At 43.5% G+C, this 18,840-nt stretch overlaps 1 protein-coding gene across 1 annotated transcript in view; it reads right to left on the bottom strand.

The window, feature by feature from the left end:
• The window catches only part of FAT3 (FAT atypical cadherin 3), a 417,794-nt gene extending 399,765 nt beyond the window's left edge, over positions 1–18,029 (bottom strand). The window contains 1 exon segment of the mRNA XM_032219713.1: positions 14,729–18,029. Within this exon segment, the coding sequence (XP_032075604.1) occupies positions 14,729–18,029 (3,301 nt within the window).
• Positions 18,030–18,840: the final 811 nt, after the last annotated feature.

The following is an 18,840-nucleotide window of genomic DNA, read 5'->3' as shown; positions in this document are numbered from 1 at the left end:
TCGGCCAAGTAAGCAAGGAGATTTGCAAGAATCCAACAAGTGAAGTCAGAATAGGTCACACTAGAGTATGTCAGTTCCAGACAAGTGAGCCAGGTTAAATAGGCAGATTCAGTTGCAACAAGACATACAACTAGACAGGTGAAGACAGCTTAGCCGCATAGAAACAGGGGAAATTGAATCAGCACCATGGATAGCTCCAGGTCCATTCTGAATGCTGAGCCTCTAAAAAAACCTTGTCACTGAAAGACGGTAGTTTAATGACTTGCGAAAGGTTCCGATTAGAAGGGGAATAGGTGCTTCAGGCAAATGTGACACTCACTTTCCACCTGTTGTCAACTCTTCATAAAAGCTGCATATTATTCCTGAGCTTGTGTAGTTGCTTCTGCAGTACAATTTCTCAGGCCTTTGGTAGCTGCCGGAATAGAATGTGATTTTTCCCCCCAATTCTCATTATCAAGCTTTACTAAGATGAAAGCAGTTGTGATACAATAATTCCACCCAGTGAAGGGCAACAATTTAGAGCAAGGATGTCAAACTCAAGTTCCGGCCCACGGGGTATTTAAATCTGGAAATAGCAAAAGACTGACCCGCAGTGCTAGCAAAAATGGGGCACAGGGGAATTGGAAAACTTCATGACAAGAATCTAACAACTCCTAAATTTCATTTCTTGCTGCTCTGCATTTTAACTTTGATCACATTATTCACAATTTTTACAAGAATGGAAATAAACAAGGTGGGGTTTTTTTTATAGCAAAGAACTGTATGGTGAAGGCTCTTAAAGGACAAGGACAGAGAAAAGTGGGGAAACAATCATCCGAATCAGAATAGAGCTGGAAGAGACCTTAGAAGTCTTCTAGTCCAGCCCCCTGCTCAAGCAGGAGATCCTATACCATTTCAGACAAGTGAAGTGCTGCAATCAATCATCAACTCTTCTACTAAACATATATTTCTGTTAGAGCTGGATACAGTGTTGATCAATGTGTTTGTGTAGGTATCCTATCAAATTAAAATATTTTAAAGAATTTCCATAGAAAAACCAGATTTACCTTCTTAAAGATGGTCCAGGACAGGTAGTGGGATAGAAATAGGAATAAGAATAATAGGAGTAGAGTAGAGTAGAGTAGAGTAGAGTAGAGTAGAGTAGAGTAGAGTAGAGTAGAGTAGAGTAGAGTAGAGTAGAGTAGGACAGAACAAACAGAGTTGGAAGGGACCTTGGAGGAGTCCAATCCCCTGCTTAGGCAGGAAACCGACCTGATTTTAGGGTGGTTTTTTGTGGCAGCCATTAAGTGAACGCAGTGGTCATTAATGGTTCATTAAGGACTGATTTGCAAAAACTGGAACTTAACGCTGGTTGTGGGGCCAAAATGTTTAAAAATATGGTTACTGATAAACAGGACACTACAAACCTATAATGCAGGGCACCTGAAATGTGTTTGTGTGGGGGGCAATTATCAGAACTTGGGAACTGGGTCATAAGTACCTCCAAGGAGCTCTATTCTAACATTGAATGGTTGCTAAGTGACTGGTCCTAAGATGAGGACCACCTATCCTAAGGATATACAGTGGTACCTCGGTATTCAACTGCTTCAAAACTCGTCGAATTTGATACTTAATGAATTTTGATGCGAAAATGCTGTCCCAGTACTCATAGTTTCTTCAGTATTTGGCGCGCTGAAAAGGAAGAGGGGGACAGCTGCAGAGGACAAACAGGAAGTCTGACAGGCTGGGAAAGTGGCTGAAATAGGAAAAAAGGAAAGAAAATTCTTCCCAGTCAGAACAAAGAGTGATAAGTCATCTGGCTTGTTTGATACTCATAGCTTTTTAGAACTTGGCGTGATTCCCAAAACCAATTAACATAGAATACCGAGATACAGTGGTGAAATTCAATTTTTTTTTACTATTGATTTTATGGATGTTGTTTGGTGGGCATGGTGTGGCTTGGTGGGCGTGGCTTGGTGGGCATGGCAGGGGAAGGATACTGCAAAATCTCCATTCCCACGCTACTTTGGGGCCAGTCAGAGGTGGCATTCGCCAGTTCTCTGAACTATTGAAAATTTCTGCTACCTGTTCTCCAGAACCTGTCAGAACTTGCTGGATTTCACCCCTGTCGAGGTACCACTGTAGCTTATCATTTTTTTAAAACTAGAAATAATAAATATTTTGATCCTTCGGTATCCAAAAGACATTAGGACCCAGCTTCCCGCAGGTTTTATTTATGATCCTTTAAAACTACTTTCCTGCCTTCAGTCAACACACAGGATCCTTGTGACTGACAGACAGATAAACAGAAAAATGTGAAATGCTAATGACAGAAGAGGCATACCTAAAAACAAACGACAAGAGTGGTTAATTATGAAGTAACATTCACTTCTGATTATAGTATCAGTCATCTGCCAGCACCAACGATTTGCTAAATAAAATATTTTCATCCCGTTTCCAAAAGCCGACTCCAACAACAGAAGATCCAAGCTGACTCCTCCAAGGGAAATAATTTTATAGGGCGGGTGTCACAGGAGGAATAAACAGACATTTTTAAATGCATTCCATTAGCATCTTTGCTTTGATGGCACCTTTTAAGTAGGTTAAGAAAGGGCCCTGCTAATTAACAAATAGCTGATGTTTTTTGAACCTGATGCATTTTGCCAATTATTTAAATGCCCCATATTCAAGTAGATTAAAGGTCTGGAAAAAATCTGAACTAATTTCGAGCATTTCATGCCTAATATATTCTCTATAAAGCAAGCTAAAAATTAGGGATTCAATCAGAGGTGGGATTCAACCAGTGGTAACAACCGGTTCGTGTGCCGTGCGCTCCAAAACAGCTCGAAAACTTACCTTCTACTGCAGCTCCAGTGAGTAAAACAGCTGAGGCGCGCCAATCTGCTCTGCCGCGCCTATCAGATGAGCTTCAAACAAAGGAAATATAGGTCAATATAGTGCAGGGGCGGGAGGGAGGGCCCACCTGGTCGTGGGAGCTACCGGATTCGCTCTCAGCTGATTGGCAGAGCTATCGGTTTGTCCGAACCAGTCCAAACCGGCTGAATCCCATCCCTGGATTCAATGCTCCACTGGCAGCATGGTTTTAGGATAGGAACAATATATTTGTATCTATATCCATATTGAGTATCTACATGTGTTGAACAAACTTAACCGGTTTTGAAAAACAAAGAGTATCTTGACAAGTAGAAGAGGAGAGAGAGAGAGAAATGGAAAAGACTATGAGAGTTAAAGTCCTGCCTTAGCCATGAAAACCAGCTGGATAACCTTGGACCAGAAACTTCCCCTCAGCCCAACCCACCTCACAGGGTCATTGTTATGAGGAAAATAGGAGGAGGAAAGTGCATTTGATATGTTCCCTGCCTTGGATTATGTGTAAAAGTAATAAAGTCAGGTTACAAATAAGTACCGTATTTTTCGGAGTATAAGATGCACCTTTTACCCTCAAAAACGAGGCTGAAAATCTGGGTGCGTCTTATTCACTGAATACAGCATTTTTTTACCTCCTGAAACCCCGCTTCCTTCACCAAAATGGCTGTGCATAGCTTGTAGGAGGATTTCAGAGAGCTCCTGGGGGCTGGGGAGGGCAGAAATGAGCCAAAAAATGGGCCGTTTTTTATTCAAATTTGCCCCACCCCAGCCCCCGGGAGCACTCTTTAAGCTTCCTAATGCCCTTTTTTTGACAAAAAATGGGCCCGTTTTTGCGAAAAACGGACCATTTTTTGCTCATTTTTGCCCCCTCCCACTCCCCCAGGAACACTCTACAAGTCTCCTAAGGGCTAATCATGCCCTTTTTTTGAAGAAAAACAGGCCCCTTTTCACGAAAATCGGGCCGTTTTTGGGGAGGTTTACAGAGTGCAAAAACTTTTTTAAAAAAAATTTGCCTCTTAAAACCTTGGTGCATCTTATACTCCAGTGCATCTTATACCCCAATAAACACGATAGATAAAAATCAAACCCTCAACTACAGGCAGTCGTTTCAGGACTGTTCGAAGTTACAACAGTGCAGGAAAAAGTGACTTATGGCCATTTTTCATACTTCTGACCATTGCAGCATTCCCATGGTCACATGACTTATCTTCGGAGGCTTGATAACTGGTTCATATTTATGACGGTTTTAGTATCGCGGGATCATGTGATTCTCTTTTGCAACCTTCTGACAAGCAAAGTCAACGGGGAAGCCAAATTCATTTAACAACCATATTAATAATTTAACAACCACAGTGATTCACTTAACAAATAGCAATAGCACTTAGACTTATATATTGCTTCGCAGTGCTTCACAGTCCTCATTAAGCAGTTTACAGAGTCAGGATATTTCCCCCAACAATCCTTCTCCTCATTTTACAGACCTCGGAAGGATGGAAGGCTGAGTCAACTTTGAGCCAGTGAGACCTGAACTGCCAAACTGCTGGCAGCCGGCAGTCAGCAGAAGTAGCCTGCAGTACTGCACTTTAACCACTGAGGCTCATACATTCCGATAAAAGTTGTAAAATGGGGCAGAATTCACTTAACAAATTTCTCAGCAACATAAATTCTGGGCTCAATTGTGGTTGCGCATTGAAAACTACCTCTATCTATATGATGAGATCTTCATTTTATAGGATTATCACATCTATTATGGCCCTCATTTCTTCCCAGGGTTAAACAGTTCCAGTTACTAAGTGTAAACAGCCATAACCAGCAACAATATGATACAATGCCTTGCTTTCAAAATAAATCAACATCTATAATCATGGATATTTCCTTCTCTCTGAACACCTTTTTTTTTTAAAAAAAGAAAATAGGTAAAGGTTCCCTTCCCACGTATATGATAGTCATTCCCGACTCAAGGGGGCGGTGCTCATCTCCGTTTCAAAGTCGAACAGCCAGCGCTGTCCGAAGACGTCTCCGTTATCATGTGGCCGGCATGACTAAATGCCGCAGGCGCCTGGAACGCTGTTACCTTCCCACCAAAGGTGATTCCTATTTTTCTACTTGCATTTCTTACATGCTTTCGAACTGCTAGGTTGGCAGAAGCTGGGACAAGTAACGGGAGCTCACTCCATTACGCAGTGCTAGGGATTCGAACCGCTGTACTGCTGACCTTTCTGATTGACAAGTTCAGCATCTTAGCCACTGAGCCACCGCGTCCCACTAAAAAGAAGATAGACAGATCCTACCTTTTTAAGTCATGCATTTCCTTAATTTTATCATTTCCACAGATTTCTCCCCTTCATCTTCTAAAGAGCAGGCAATTTCATCACACGCTAAATCAAGCATCTTCTTCTGAAAGTACCAGAACTTTACTAAAAGGCCTAGCAAGCGACTTACTTCCTCTGATTTATGTGGCAGAGATGTAGGTTAATGGGAAGGCTAGCCACACACATACAAAAAAAATCAAAGCTGGCACTTTCACAAAGTAAGATTTTCCATTTCTGCTCCTTTTGTTTCAAAGAGAGTTTAGGATCTAAAGACCACTTTTTTATAAGGAATCCTCGACTTACAACCTCAGCAACTATACAAAGTTACAACAGACCATCAAAAGACAGTTGCAGTGCCCCGCAGTCACGTGACCACAATTTATGACAATTTTGCTTAAAACAGAGGTGTCAAACTGGAGACCTGTGGGCTTGATGTGTCATGGGCAGGCCACGCCCACCCAAGCTCCACAAAGGGGGGAAACGTCGTGAAACATCACATGACGGTGACATGACGCAGCACGTTTGACGCCCATTAGTTTAAAATTAATGTTTTACTTGTGATTTCTGGCAGAAATGCCCCATAGCAAGCAATCAGTTCATTTAATGAATGTCATATTTGCATAATAACAATGGCAAAAAAAAGTATTAAAATATTTTGCTAAGGCTTTTAGGGCACTGCCTTCTCCAGCTAATGCCAGACTAAAATAATTTACATTTAACAACGTGAAGAAAAATTGTGCGTATCTTTTCAGGACTGTAACTTATGCAGATAGTCCTTGACTTATGACCATTTGTTTAATGATGGTTCAAAGCAGGGGTGGGTTTCAACCGGTTCGCGGCGGTCCGCGCGAACCGGTTGGTCGGCGAATCCGGAAGTAAGTAACTTCCGGGAACGGCGAAGTGCCTACCCGCCCGCCCGCGTTCCTTACCCGGTTTTGACGAGTTCTGCGCTTCCACGCATGCACAGGACGCATACAGCACCTGTGTGATCCTCCAGGAGCAGCTGGAGCATTGCACAGACGCTAGTACGCATGCGTGCGCTACGCGCGTGCACGAGGACGCCGCCGGCCCCGTTCCAACCGAACTGGTTGGAACGGGCCGAGAAACCCACCCCTGGTTCAAAGTTACAACAGCCATGGAGAAAGTGACCTATGACCTGTACTCACACAAGCATCACACAACATCACAATCACGTGATCACAATTCACCATTCTCAGACCGTTTCAGTGTCCTGCAGTCAACATGATTGTGATTTGTGATTTGGAAAAAAAAAAGCCCTTTGAGTAGCCTGGATCTGCTTAATTTTCTTCAGAGTCCCACAGATTATTTTGCAGATTTCTTTCCAACGTAACCTTGAAACAGGGAAAATTGTTTATTTTGATTAAGCATTTTAATGAACTGTTTTAATTAATCATCAAATGCTGCATGGACTCAAAAGAATTAATCCTTCCCTATTGCATCTAAAAAGCCCCATTTCCCTTAAAGGAATTTCTACCTGTTTATTACAAAAGAAGGAGACATCATTATTTAAAGCTAGAAGGTAATCAATGATTAAACAATCAGGGTGAAATACATTTAGATCGACCTGAACAATCCCAGGAGAGCTGACTGAGGTTTTCCTTGCAAATAAAGGAGATAAATTTTGATCCAAATCTACTGACTTATTTTCTCTAACAAACATTAGCAAGACCATCAATGTAGGTCCTTTGCTACGAGCCTGTCCTGAACTCCAATAACAAAGGCTTCAGCTGGTTGTCCGGTTCCACCACAAATCGGCGAAGCCCTTATCCGCGGAGACATAAGCGTGAAGACTAATTCGTGCCGTTCTAAGCGCTAAGGAAAAATGCGACCCTACCGCGATGACATAATCGCGGAGGGCAAAATCGCGCATTCCCAAGCACTCAGTACCCTAAACCTAACCCTAAACTTAACGCTAAACCTATCGCTAAACCTAACGCTAAACCTAACCCTAAACCTAACCCTAAAACAAACCCCTAAACCTAATCCTAACTCTTACCTTAATTGAAGTCGGCTTTCTGCCGCGGCGCCGTTTTAAAGCGCCCTTTTGTTGCCGCGCTGTTGTTGCGGCGGTGATGATGCGCGGTGATGATGTCGCGGCTTTAGCACCGCGATTTTATCACCGCGATTTTGACTAGCGCGGTTTTGTTGTGCCACGGGTTGTCCATGACTAACAATACTGGGATTGGAAAACCTTAAAGGAATGAAATCTAGATTTTCGTTCAAGTAGCATCATGACCTTCGAGCATTGAGATAGAAAAGAACAAGAACCAATGCAAGAACTTCCTGGAATGTCACAAAACTGTGACAGCTGTTAAAACTTAGCCAAGTTAGTTAGTTGTCCACACGCTTCTTGCTATGCAAAATACAGGTAGTTGTTCTGAGCTGGCTCCCAAACACAACAAACTCTCTGTAGTTAAATCAGTGATTCCTTCATTAAGAGCCCCAGCAGCCCCAGCGAAAACTTTCTCTCATGCACACTAAGCAGCCTAACAAGTCTGTCCTGCAGGGAGATGAATAGTTGTCTGGCACACCCATTCATCTCCACTCCCTGCCTTTTATCCTCAGAGCTCAATATTACCGGTGGCTCTTCTTTCCCAAGGATCGGCCCATAGATTCCCACTGCTCTCCTCTCCTCTGCCTTCTGTGCATCAGGCACTGGACCTAACTGTTCCTCCTCTTCTCATCAGTCATCTGAAGACCTGGGGACTGTTGACTCTCCATCTGAGGACTAATGGACAGCCCAGGCTCTGCCTCTGTCTCTATCTCTGACAGATACATTCTCTCTTCCATCTCAGAGCTCTCAGGTTGGCATGACTTGGTAGCTGTGGCAGGGGAAGGAGACAGTAAAACCTCCATTACCTCCCCACTCCAGGAAAAGGTTACTGCAAAATCCCCATTTCCTCCCAATCATCTGGGACTCAGGAGGCAGAGAATAGATGGGGGCGGGGCCAGTCAGAGGTGATATTTACCCATTCTCCAAACTACTCAAAATTTCTGCTACCGGTTCTCCAGAACTGGACAAAACCTGCTGAATACCACCTCTGCTGTACTGTTAAGAATTGTTAGAAATATAATTCTAACGGTTGGGTTGGCAATATATAAATCATGTAACAATGCTGTACCTGTTTCTTTCAATACTGTAAAATGTGATTGGTTGCTGTTTTCCTCAATCGGCCATAAGAGGGAGCCAGACTGTTAGCTCTCTGTTTTGTTAGATGCTGGGCTGATTGTGTTTTTGGAAGCTGGCTGTTAGAAAGTGCCATGAGCTATTGTAAGTTTTGTGACTGCTAGCAAACTTTCTGTACTGAACTGATTATATGATACTGGACTATGTTATTTCGATTATCCCTAAACTGAAATACATTGATGACTGACTGTCTTATCCGTGTATGACTTGAACTGTTTGATGGACTCGGATACCTCTATTTCCACGAAAGTAAAAGCCTATTTAAACTGCAGTGTCTCTGTATGCTGGTTTGTGTATTCTCCAACACAACTCTCACAACGCTTCTCTGAATGTACTCGCTCTCCCAACGGGGAGCTTACATAACAAGAATCTCTAGTCAAAGATATATGGAGATGCCAGACTGAATGACTTTATGATAGAATCAATAAGTATTTCAGAAACACTAAGTAGCCCTGGCAATTTTCTGAACATTGAGTGCTTCATAAGGATTGAGGGAATCAATCCTTGTGAAGCAAGGATCTAGTGCAATCAAAATGCATGGGCTTCCATTATTTCCAAACAGCTGTAGAGCAAGGGTGTCAAACTCAAGGCCCGGGGGCCAGATCCAGCATGCAGGGTACTTAGATCTGGCCTGTGAGGCTGCCCTGGAAACAGCGAAGGACTAGCCTGTGGTGCTTCTGCCAGCAAAATAAAGAGCTTGGGAGGGCCGCAGGCGCCCAGGCAAGAATGACATTGAGCTGGCCATGCCCACCCTGTCCACGGCCACCCCTGGAGGTCAAACAGAACCCTGATGCGGCCCTCAATGAAATCGTTTTGACACCACTGCTGTAGAGGTTATGACAGTTGACTTCCTATCCGGGAAATACCAGGCTTCGGAAGAATGGGAAGAAACTGCTTTGGAAGAATCGAGATGGATGGGTGCATACACACCAGCCAATACAAAGTATGGCTTTATGCAACTAGCCAATTAAAGCAGTCTTCATTATGGGCTAACATGTTTAGCAGAAATGATTATTGCAGACCTTGTTCTGTAACAGCAAGGACAAAGATTGCTTTTCTTTTTCTTTTTCTTTATTTCCTCTTCCCATTTCTGCTTAGCTGCACAACTTTCCAGGAATCGTATAAACATGCCAGAGTCAAGGTCATTTCCAAAGCGTTCCACAGAGCCACACATAAAACACACAGATCTCTCTTCTTAACAATTAATCTGAACCAGTGACTTTTACAGCTGATTTATTGCCCAATTGGGTTTTAAGTCTGCCACTATCTTAAAAGAACTTCTCCCATCATTTCTGACCATTAAGCTCCGTTATATCTTCCCTTGGAATGAATGTGCAATTACCGGAATGGTAGATATATTCTGGAATCCATTCTCAATTTGCTCAGGTACTGTCTGAAAATTTAGGAGATGCCTTACCTGAAGGAAACATGGTCCAGAATCCTAGGTAATATACCAATGTTTCAAAACCAACTTTTCCAAGACTGTTTTTTTTTAAATCAGTCTTCAGAAAAATGCCATGGAAACCTTGTCAAAACTACAAGCCCTGTAGTTCAGAAGCCACGGACAATGTTACTCCAAGAGTTTATTTTGAGCTATCAGAAAGTATCAGAGAATGAACTTGAGAATTGTGGAGTCTAAAGACTGAGCAAAACATCAAGCCCTTCATGGCATCGGACCTGGGTACCTGAGAGACCACCTCCTGCCAATTACCTCCCAAAGACTGATTCGATAGCACAGACTAGGCCTTCTCCGGATTCCATCTGCCAGCCAATGTCGGCTGGCGACCCCCCGAGGGAGAGCCTTCTCTGTTGCAGCTCCGGCCCTCTGGAATGAGTTCCCCGTGGAGATCCAGACCCTTACGACCCTTCAGGCCTTCCGTAAAGCCACTAAGTCCTGGCTGCTCCGGCAGGCCGGGGGGCTGTTGAAGTATCCAGCCCCACGGTAACTATGAATGTTGTGTGTATTTTAAACTGTTGTTGGTCTTATTTATTCCCTTCCCCTTTGTATTGTAAGCTGCCTGGAGTCCTCCGGGAGTGGACGGCATACAAGATTAATAAACTATAACTATTCGGGCAAACTGGGTGTTAATTTTAATCTGGTTCGCCGAACCGGTAGTTGCAAAGACTGCCTGATCCCACCTATCACGCCCCACCCCTCCCAGGCGTCTCCCCGTGGCCCGTTTCTCATGCCAGGTAAGTACAGGGACCCCGGGGAGGCTCTGGGAGGGCAAAAACCAGGCCTACTAAAAGTACGAGCAAGCCCATTTCCAGCCTCTGGAGGGCCTCTGGAGCCAGGGAGAGGCCATTGTCGCCCTCCCGGAGGCTCGACGAAAGCCTCCAGAGCCCGGAGAGGCCATTTTCATCCTCTCAGAGGCCTGGGAAGGGCAATATTGTCCCTCCTATTGTAGTGCAGGAAGCGTACTAGGCCACGCCCTCATGGCCACGCCCACTCAGCAACCGGGAAGAGAACCGGTTGCTAAAATTTTTCAATCCCAGTCCTGCTTATAACCGTTTTTCACACTGATGACAGTGGCAGCATGCCAGAGGTGCCATGATTAAAATTCAGACGGTTGACAACTGGTTTATATTAATGACGGGTTGAGGTGCCCCACGGTCATATGCGACCTCTGACAAACAGAGCCAGATCCACTTAACAACCATGTGAATAATCATTGATAACTACACTTAATAACTAGGAAGAAAGGCCATACGGCAAAGCTCACTGAACAACTTGCTTTGCTTAGAAACAAATAGTTTGGGCTCCGTTGTGGTTGTAAGCTGAGGACCACCTGTACTGAATTATGTATATGTAAATACTTCTTGAAAGCGTTCTCAATGCGACACAGAGAAACACATTTCCATTCTAACCATCACGGGATTTCAAATGCAGAAGCCTTTGTAAGGTTTTATCATCACAAAGTTAAATTCTTGGATGGTGTACTTTCAAACTCCGTTAAAGAATCCAAGTTTCAACACAGTTGATTTATATGGTTTTTTATGCTATATTTAAATAAACCAATCCCTAGAGTATGTGCAACTGTCTGGCTTTCATAAACAGCTTTGAATACTGTTGTGTCCGATTGAGATGGCCAAAACGGAGACAGTCTCGTGTTTGAGAAAATGGAGATGGCCAAAACAGAGATTTCTGTTACTTTCCAGCCAAAGAGAAAATTTATAGCCCTTTGGAGAACTGAATGCATCTCCACCAACAACAACACTGACCTCATAATCTACTTCTTTCTTTAAGATATATCTTCTAGGCCAGGATGGCTAACATTTTTGTAAAGGTGTGCCAGAATATTGTGTTTGCATGTGATACAACGCCCCCGGGCTTCTGGAAGGCCAAAAATCAGCTGGCCAGCACACGCATGCGCGCTGAAGCTGACAGCCAACAAATATGGCTCCGTGTGCCACCTGCCATAGGTTCGCCATCACAGTTGTTGTTAGGAATATAATCTAACAGTTCGGTTGGCAACATATAAATCATGTAACAATATTGTACCTCTTTCTTTCAATCATACTGTAAAATGTGATTGGTTGCTTTTTTGCCCCCTTTTTTGACAAAAAGGCTAGTTTTTGGGCTCCCTCACCCCCCAAGAGCACTCTACAAGCCTCTCTTTTTGGGGGGGGGAAATGGGCTTGTTTTGGTGAAGGCTTGTTTTTTTGGGAAAGTCTGCAGAGTACAAAAAAAAAATTTCTTATTTTCCCTGTTCAAAATCTTGGTGGATCTTATACTCCGGTGCGTCTTATACTCTGAAAAATACAGTAATTTACTTAGACTTCAGTAAGGCATTTGATAAAGTAGACCATAATCTAATACTAGATAACATGTTTTATCTCGGAAGTCGATGATTTCCCAAAATTTGTCGAGCAGTGCTCTCAGAAAGAGTAGTAACAACCAGATGACTGCAAGGAATATACATCCTTCCACTCTCCATCATTCAGTCAGAAGTGAAGGAGCGAAATGCCTTCTAGCAAAACGTCCAGCTGCCTTTTTGAAAGAAAGCACTTTTGGGACAACCATGAATGGAGAATCTCCAGAAACATAAAAGACGGTAGAGTTCCACAATATCCGATCACTCACAAAAGCTAATCGGTAAGATTCTAGTAGTTGTAAAGACGGATATCGGTCAGAAGTGAGAATGTCGACATCTGTAAAATGACAGACAAAGCACCATGACCCAAATCCTCCCTTTTTGTAGCTGAAATTCACAACGCTAGAAATGCTTTTCTTCTTGGTGTCTGGGGAAAGTGTGAGCCTGTGAATCTTCTCTAGTTCCCAAGGGGCACAACTGAATTTCCCAGTGAGAACCGAACATGTGAAAACTCTTCCTGTTTTTAAAAGCTTTCAATCATTTCTTTGGCATAGAAGAAGACAGTAAGAGCAACGAGATATAATGAATCTGTGCCCTCCATTCCCTTCTAGACTTAGGGCAAAGCTTTAATGCAAAGCTAGTCCTTAATGAAATTTCTTCCCAATGCAAAGTAATGACTTCTAATTTCCTCACTTAATCTAATGTTACAGCTACTCCATTAATGTCACCACCTATTAGATACTTAACAACCAGCTTGTTTGGCTGCAATTTTAGCATATGGATGCATATTCTGGCTCTTCCCTTTCCTGATTTGGATAATAATGTTCAGTAATGGCAGTGGGGGACAGCCATCATTTAAATATCTGAAAGCCTTCAGACCCTTATTCCCCTCTGGAAAATGAGAATGTTTAATGTCTTTTGCATTTAAAAAAAAACGAAACAAGCATAAAGTTCGTACGCCTAGCATGTTTCTACACTTAATTCTGGACTAATCAGTGACGACTCTGAATTACCATATTCCCATTCCATATATTTTATCGTTTTGTTTTTTTTAAAAGATCCCTCTCCAGTAACACAATAAAGAACAATGCACCTCCCAAGGTAATCATCTTTTCGCCATCAATCTGACAACCCACTTTGCACTTCTAATTTCGCTGTATCAGAATTCATGTTTCTGATGGGGTCAAGAGAGTACAGACGGCCTAACAGGCTGGGCGGCATAATTTACAGTTGTCATCCCATAATACCCCATAGTAATGAAATCACACAGAGGCCCCATTCGCTTCCTACTTCGAACAAGAGCAATGGCAAAGGGGAAGTCGGCAATTTTGTGGCTCCATTGGGGCAGATGTAACTGAACAGTCAATCAATCACTGTCGTTACAATTGGAAAATACATGCGGTCAGAAACGTAACTGATGTTTCCATCAACCAACACCTAGTTTGCATGATATAAGCCAAAAAAGAGAGACACGTTTGCAAATGGCACATCTGTGCATCAGTTCCATAAGGTAAAGGTAAAGGTTCCCCTCGCGCATGTGTGCTAGTCGTTCCCGACTCTAGGGGGCGGTGCTCATCTCCGTTTCAAAGCCAAAGAGCCAGTGTTGTCCGAAAACATCTCCGTGGTCATGTGGCTGGCATGACTCAATGCCGAAGGAGCACGCAACACTGTTACCTACCCATCAAAGGTGGTCCCTATTTTTCTACTTGCATATTTTACATGCTTTCGAACTGCTAGGTTGGCAGAAGCTGGGACAAGTAATGGGAGCTCACTCCGTTACGCGGCGCTAGGGATTCGAATCGCCGAACTGCCAAACTTTTTGATCGACAAGCTCAGCGTCGTAGCCACTGAGCCACCTATCTGTTCCATACATGCAACTATATTCAAACATATACTTGCCCCCTAGAGATATTTCCAATTCAGTCATATCAAGGGACCCCTGTATTAGCTGCCAATTTAAGGGTGATAATGCCCCTTCTGTCATTGCAATCCTCAACTTACAACTGTTTGTTTAGTGACCGTTCAAATTACAACAGCACTGAAAAAGTGATTTCTGGCCATTTTTCACACTTAAAGACGGTTATACTATTCACACGGTTTATGTGATAAAAATTCAGATCCTTGGCAACTGGCATGTACTTATGACAGTTGCAGTTTCCTGGTGTCATGTGATTCCTTTCTCCGACCTCCTAACAAGGAAAGTCAATGGGGAAGCCAATTCATTTAACAACCGTGTTAATAACTTAATAACTGCAGTGGCAACCACTGTGGTAAGAACAGTCGTAAAATGGGGCAAAAAAACTCCTTATCAAATCTCTCTCTTCGCAAATGGAAAATTTGGGCTCGGTTGTGGTCGTAAGTTGAGGACTACCCCCCTAGAGATATTTCCAAATTCAGTCATATCAAGGGTCTCCTGTAATAACTCCCAATTAAGGGTGACAATGCCACTTCGGTCATTATTCAGGGCCGTCAGAAATCACAACTCTTACATACACATTGCAGAGAGAGAAGGAGGATTCACCTACCCGTTTCTTCATCTATGTTAAAACGTCCGAGTCCACTGCCGTCGCGGATGGAATACTGGATCTCGCCATCTCTGCCGGTGTCGTCATCCCTCGCACTGACTTGCAAAACGCTTGTGCCGATCCGGGAGTTTTCCTTCACGGAGCCAATGACCACAAAGTCAGAAAAATAAGGTGTGTAGAGATTTTCATTCACATCCACCACTTCGATTTCCACAAAGGACACCGAGGATAAGGAAACGGGGCGCCCCTTATCCTTCGCTCGCACGGTCAAATTGTAGAACTGCTGCTTCTCGTAATCGAGTTCTTTGCTCAGCCGGATGGCACCGCTAGACTTGTCTATTTCAAATCTCCCGTTGTAATCGTTCACCAAAGAGTAACGCACTTGTCCCCCGAGACCCTTATCCGGATCTTGGGTTTCAAGCCAAGCAATGACGGTACCGATTGGTAAATCTTCCAAGACTTTCACGCTATAGCTGGGCGGGATGAAAACTGGAGCACAATCATTGACATCATCCAAAAACACTTTTAAGGGAACCACAGAAAACTGTTGGTGCCCGTTTTCTGCTCTGTCTCTTGCTTCTATCTTTAAGGTGAAATTAGCCTTAGCTTCCCTATCCAAATGATCCCCCACATAAATGATCCCCGTGGAGCTATTGATTACAAATTGGCGTGTGTCGGTCAAGATAGAGTAAACCACTTCTCCGTTTACTCCCAGATCTCGGTCCCTGGCCTCCACCTGGATAATCTCGACACCGATACTTGTACTTTCCAAAATATTAACGGTGTAACTTTCCTGCAAAAACACAGGCTTGTTATCGTTGGCATCTTCAACGGTGACAGTCAGTAATCTCCACGTGGCTTTCTGGGGGTTGCCCAGGTCGTAAATGGTAATATTAAGAAGGTACAGTTCTGTCTTCTCGCGATCCAGCGCCATAAGGACCTTCAGCAGACCCGTCTCCATTTCGAGGTTGAAACAGCTGTCAGTGTTACCAGATGATATGGTGTACAGGACCTTCCCATTAAATCCAGAATCAGCATCGTAGGCCCTGATTCGATGTATGGTAGCACCAACAGGGAGATCTTCTCTGACTGACAGGTCTGAGGGAAAGGATTTATCAAAATGCGGAGCCTGCCTGTTCACAGAATAAAAATCAAGAAAGCCATCTTCTGAATTAAGTTTGACGTTGGCTTTGGCCTTTTTCAGCAGCTTCTCCGCCAGCCTCTGAGCCACCCTGGTCTCTCTGCAGCTAAAGGTCTTGGAAGAGACCTTTCCATGAACTACTGAAATGTTGACAAACATAGCGTCCGCAAAATATTCCCCGTCGGTTGCTGTTATCCGAAGTCCAAAATTACTGGCCTTGATGCCAGCACCAGCAAGAGACTTTTTAAGTTGTAGAACTCCCGAGTCTGGATTCAGGTAAAAAAAACCCAATTCGTTACCTGAAATGATTTTGTATTTCACCAGCTCCAGCTCGTCGATATCTATCGCGGAGACAGCTGTGATGTGCCCACCGACGGGAAAATCTGATGAGATGACTCCTTGACAAGCAACCTTCTCAAAGAGTGGCTTGTTGTCATTCACGTTGCCTATGACAATGGTGACGTTGACCTCACTTTCATGGCGGTAAGGGGAGCCCCAATCCGAAGCCCTCACAATAAAGCGGTAACTCTCCGGGGAGGACTCAAAATCCAGTTCTTCAGACGTGCTAATAACTCCAGTGAACTGGTTGATGGAAAAGGGGAGTGAATTTAAACTAGCGATGCTGTAGGTGATGTAGCCATTTTCCCCGCGATCTTTGTCAAAGGCAGAAATCGATAGAATATTAGTCCCCACGGGAACGCTTTCGTTGATATAGGAGCTGTATGAAGGCTGGGTGAACTCTGGAATATGATCATTGGCATCTTCAATTCTCACAGCCACCGGTGCTTTTAAGTCCCCTTCTTTATTTGTGACTTCCAAATCATACAATTCCTTGTCGACAATTTTTAAAGGAAGGGCTGTGGTAAGCAGCCCAGTTCTGGGATTTATCTTAAAATATTGTGCGTCTTCACTAAGGGTTAATTTGTATTCTTCTCCCTGGGTTTCTGGGGTTAATTTAACGATGGCAACCACTACTCCAGGGGGAGAGAATTCGCTGATTGCTACATCGTAACTTTCTTTTTCAAATTTTGTTGAAAATTTGTTGTTGCTCTCTTTCTTAGGGCTGGCAATATGGACCAGTTTCATAGCGGAGAACTTTTGAGGAGACCCCTTGTCTTTGGCTTGCAAAGTGAGATTGTAACCATATGGGAAAGCGTCCCAATCAAGGGTCTTTCTTTCTTTGATTTTGTACTCATTCAACCATCTCCCCTCCTTGACCAACTGAAAATATTCCAAGGGATCTCCAGCAACAATAGAAACAGATTCAATTTCACCGTTGGCCCCTTCATCAAGATCATCAACATTAACTACAGCATACGTAGACTCCTTATCCAAAGGGAAGGGGATATGGGTCACTACACTAATAGTTGGGGCGTGCTCATTTATACGCTCAATATGAATGTAAAGTTTGGCGGTGCTGCTGACTCCGTTGTTACCATACAGCTTCATCCCTCGGTCCACAGCCAGAACTTCAAGGTCATAGCGGTTTTTCTCATCATAGTTTAGCCTGCCGCTTAAGGAGATAACTCCACTGGTGGGATGGACTGAGAACAGATCAACTTTATTTTTAAAGTAGTAATAGAATTCGCCATTCGAACCAATGTCAGCGTCTGTTGCGGTGACCTGCGCAATACTAGTCCTCAAAGGTGTGCTTTCAGGTATCGTTACAGAATAGGTGGTGGGTGAAAATAAAGGCCGCAAATCATTCATGTCCAAAACCTGTATGTTGACTTTCGTCCAAGCTTCCAAGTCTTCTCCCCGGACGGAACCTTTGATTACCAATAAATAATTGTCCTGGATTTCTCGATTCAGTATGGCGGAATTCCCCCCTTTAGTTCTTATCCTAAGGAAACAAAAATCAGCTATGGCCACTTCCTCTGCTTTGAAGAAACCTTCATCATCGCCCGACACAATCCTATATTTGATGTCCCAAGAAAAGTCAGCCATCGCAATGCCCATTCTGCTTTGGCTGTTCAAGTAAGTCCGTGCTGCTGAGTTTTCGTACACCGTGGTGTTGTAAATGGAATGTGTGAAGTGGAAGCCCAGTGGTAAGGTCCCTTGAAGGCCATCACAGATGTTGCCCAAAAGCTGAACAAGCAGGAAGACGAGGCCAGAAGCAGGGGCCAAAGGATATGACCAGTGGCCCATATTCTTCTCCATCACATCATTCTTTCATCCTTTAAAAATAAACAAAAAGATGACATTGATTAGTAAGAAACCATGGTTTGACCTATGTATGTCATACATGTAATTTGATCTAAGCAAAGTACCCCAAATTGTCTGCTATAACATCTTGCCTGGCAACGACTTCTTCAGCTTCAGCCACAATAACACATGGGCAAACAATAGATACAAACTCAAGGTACACCACTTACAAACTCGATTGCAGAAAATACAACTTCAGCAGCAAAGTGGTCAATGCCGGGAATGTTCTACCCGACTCTGTTGCTACAGCCTCAAACCCTCCCAGGTTCAACCTCAAACTGTCTACCATGGAAACTCACCCCATTCTTAAGAGGTCCATAAAGGGGGTTGCATAAGTGCACTAGTGTGTACCAGTATGCCTCTCATCTGTCTTACTGTCCCCATTTATCTGTATATACTTCCTTTGTTCATGTTTATCTTCATACCTATACTTGTTATCTTGTATATGTTTGACATAGATCGATAGATCGATAGATCGATGGATGGATGGATGGATGGATGGATGGATGGGATAAGATGATGGATGCATGGATGGACAGACAGACAGATAAGATTAGATGGATGGATGGATGGATGGATGGATGGATGGACGGACGGACGGACGGACAGACAGACAGACAGACAGACAGACAGATGAGAGAGGATAGATAGATAGATAGATAGATAGATAGATAGATAGATAGATAGATAGATAGATAGATAGACAGACAGACAGACAGACAGACAGATATCATAGACAGACAGACAGACAGACAGACAGACAGAC

Source organism: Thamnophis elegans, chromosome 6 (genome assembly GCF_009769535.1).
Source record: "Thamnophis elegans isolate rThaEle1 chromosome 6, rThaEle1.pri, whole genome shotgun sequence".
In the NCBI taxonomy this organism is placed as follows: domain Eukaryota; kingdom Metazoa; phylum Chordata; class Lepidosauria; order Squamata; family Colubridae; genus Thamnophis; species Thamnophis elegans.
Note: the sequence above shows the minus strand (reverse complement) of the source record. Positions and strands in the feature narration are given on the sequence as shown.